At 38.4% G+C, this 3079-nt stretch overlaps 1 protein-coding gene across 1 annotated transcript; it reads left to right on the top strand.

The window, feature by feature from the left end:
- The first annotated feature begins 293 nt into the window (after positions 1-293).
- Positions 294-1617, top strand: LOC149257804 (uncharacterized). The gene has a single exon (XM_089370226.1). The coding sequence runs from the start codon at positions 434-436 to the stop codon at positions 1076-1078; it is 645 nt and encodes a 214-aa protein (XP_089226352.1). The 5' UTR covers positions 294-433; the 3' UTR covers positions 1079-1617.
- Positions 1618-3079: the final 1462 nt, after the last annotated feature.

Below are 3079 nucleotides of genomic sequence, written 5' to 3'. Positions count from 1 at the left end.
AACTTTTGTGTTATCAATGTCCCACATAATACATATATATGACTTGACCGCGTCATAGTCATGTAATTAAAATGCGTCTTGCATTAAAATGCCAATAGATAATGATGACCTGGAGATGCTGATGATGTGAGAGTGACGGCAGTTTGACTAGAGAATGTATATTTTATTATGTATACAATAATAGAAAGAATCTTTTAATGGAAAGTGCCAAATTGGACTGGACTTATCATAATCAAAATTTTATATAAATTATGTTATAGCCTCTTCTTCCCCCACCACCACATGCCTGCCAATGGAAATTAGTCATTCTGGATCTGGATCTGGATCTGAATCTGAATGATATTGTGATTGGTGCGAGCGCACGATTAATGTTGCAGGAACTTTTGATTGGTGCGAGCCCACGATTACTGTTGCAGGAAGTGTAAGCACGAGAATGAGCAACAACCTGAATATGTTGGAGTTGATCCGCCATCATTTGCTGGAAGTAGAGGATGAATTTGCTGTTGTTGAGGTCCATCACGCAGGAGCAAACGCATCCTCATCGCCATCGCTTTCCTTCTCCCCCACAAACCTGCCCAGTGGCAACGGGGACACGGCTGCCATTACCACCGCCAACCAGGGCTCATGCCAAAATAACAGCGGAAGATCAACATCTGAAGTCAATGAGAATGGATTTACACAAGTGCAAGACTGTTTTTCTTCTTCTTCTCCTTCTGTATGCACAGTTATAAGCGGAGCAGAGGAGTTTGAGGTGGTAAAGCCACAGTCACATGGGGAGGAGAATGGAGAGATGAAGCAGATCAAAAGGGCTAGGCTCTACAGGGGAGTCAGGCAGAGGCCGTGGGGGAAATTCGCTGCAGAAATCCGAGATCCAGCCAAGAAGGGCGCTCGAGTTTGGCTGGGCACTTTCAGCACCGCCGAAGAGGCTGCTCTCGCATATGACCGCGCCGCCTTCAAGATCCGGGGAGCCAGGGCTCTGCTCAACTTCCCTCTCAAGTTCGCTTCCGATAAAGAAAATGGATCGGCCGTATGTCAGATAACGCACAAGAGGAAGAGAGTAAACAGAGGGAACGTGTAGTCGGAGTAGTCATGAAATTAAGACATAAAATGGGGATTTAGTGGCATTGTTATTGTTCAGTGATTGATTAATTAATTAATTTTTCAAAAACTATTAGAGTTGAGTTTTACCAGGATGCATTGCTAGATGCAATTTAAGGCAGTTCGCATTTGATATGGTTTAGAATTGTCCTATCGCAAATATTAAATCTTCGGCACAGTATTTACTTAGATGTAGTGCAGGATCAATTAATTAACATGTTAATGATTGGTTTTAATCAACACCCTTGAGTGTCATCCAGTCCGCCAGAATGCAATACATGAAAACAAAAAGGGAAATTCATGCACTCTGAACCGATAAGAAGATAATTGGATGTCATTTACCAACGGTTTTCTCTAAATGTCTAGAAGGATCGTTTTACTGTTTTATTTCGTCAAGGTCTTCGGCATGCGGTTGTCTTTTTAAATCTTTATCTGACATTATTTCTAAAAGAACACAAATATCGGACTTGAAGTTTCTCCAGCTGGATTTGAACGCAATCCAATCTCCAACCTTATTTTTCTGGTATCTAGGGTTTTATTGGGTCTCTTATCTACTATGAGTGTTTTAAAAGGCGAACTAGTTCTCCCTCCCTCTCTTTCAAGATCTACTATTAGTATTTTAACAGGGGAACTAGTTCTGCCTCCCTCTCTTTCAAGAATATTGTGTATGGATATACGGCAAGATTGGTTATTTCCTTAAGGGAGATAAGAATGAATCAAATTCGTCAAAAATGTGGCAAGCTACTCAAAGCATATGTATAACCGAACACTGTTCAAATTTGAATACGTTATAACCCTTCTGAAGCCCTCTAGCACGTCACACACATGGTTAGCAAAATTTACCAGTGAAAAGAGAAGGAAATTTTGATTTTTACATGTTTTTTTTTTTTAATTTAAATAATATTATAAAATGCTTTATGAAGGGCTGCCTTTCCGTACGGCATTTCAAAAAATTCCAGTTCTCTAACTGATGTAACACTCTAAAGTTTGCAGGAGGTTCTGGCTCAAGAAAGTTCAATGGGATGTAATGGAGGTTGTTCATACATTCCCAGGGCATCAGTCATAATGGAAGCACTAATAGAGTTAGTAGTCATGATATGAGGTTTATGTTCACATTCGTTGATAACAAAAGTTTATTTTCACATTCATTGATAGCAGAGGAGAAGTAGCTATGTATTGGTATCCGTGAATAGGGCATATTTTGAAGGTATCAGAGATTTAGAAGAAGCAAATGACAAAAGATAGAATTAACGATGATATTTTGAAGGTATCGGAGATTTAGAAAAAACAAATGAGAAAAGACAGAATTAATGATCACTGAGGGAGATTATTCTAAGCCTGTGAATCTTGCCTGCATTGATTTTTCCAATCCCAACCTTACAGCGAGTGCAACACAAGTTCGCAAGGTATTTTTAACTCTCAGTTTTAATTTTCAACTTTCATTTCCCTGTCCTTTCATTCAGTTCATTGATTTAGGCGAAACCGATTAAAATTATTATCTATGGAATGGTTGATTGATCTTTATATAGTTATGTGTAGACTTTGGATTTTTTTATATCGTCCATCAGGTCATCAATGAATATTTTTTGGACTAAGTCTTTGAGCAAAGTCGACGAATTTTTTCCCTTCCTGAAGAGGAAACAATGAAATTGCTGCGGAATGAGAACCATCAAAGTTACACTCTGTATCAAGCAGAATCTCTTAATATTTCCATTCAACCCAAAGGTTTGATGTGGATTTGTGTCTCCTTATATTTACTTATGCTTGTAATTATATCTTGCTCTACTCAACTCTGAAAAATCAATCCATTGAAGTATTTCACTTCATATTTTTTCATATATTCGTTTTTCCAGGGGAATTATGAAGCTTCTGAAGTGTCGATAAAGGAAAGCAATTTCACACTCCCAATCAATGGCCTTCAACATGTATGTAGTTCAACATTTGAAACGATGTTTTTCATACTTGTACAACGCTTAAAATA

The sequence above is a fragment of the Pinus tabuliformis genome, chromosome 6 (genome assembly GCF_031772625.1).
Source record: "Pinus tabuliformis cultivar Carrire ecotype Pingquan chromosome 6, CPIR1, whole genome shotgun sequence".
Lineage (NCBI taxonomy): Eukaryota > Viridiplantae > Streptophyta > Pinopsida > Pinales > Pinaceae > Pinus > Pinus tabuliformis.
This window is presented reverse-complemented; position numbering and strand designations above follow the sequence as displayed.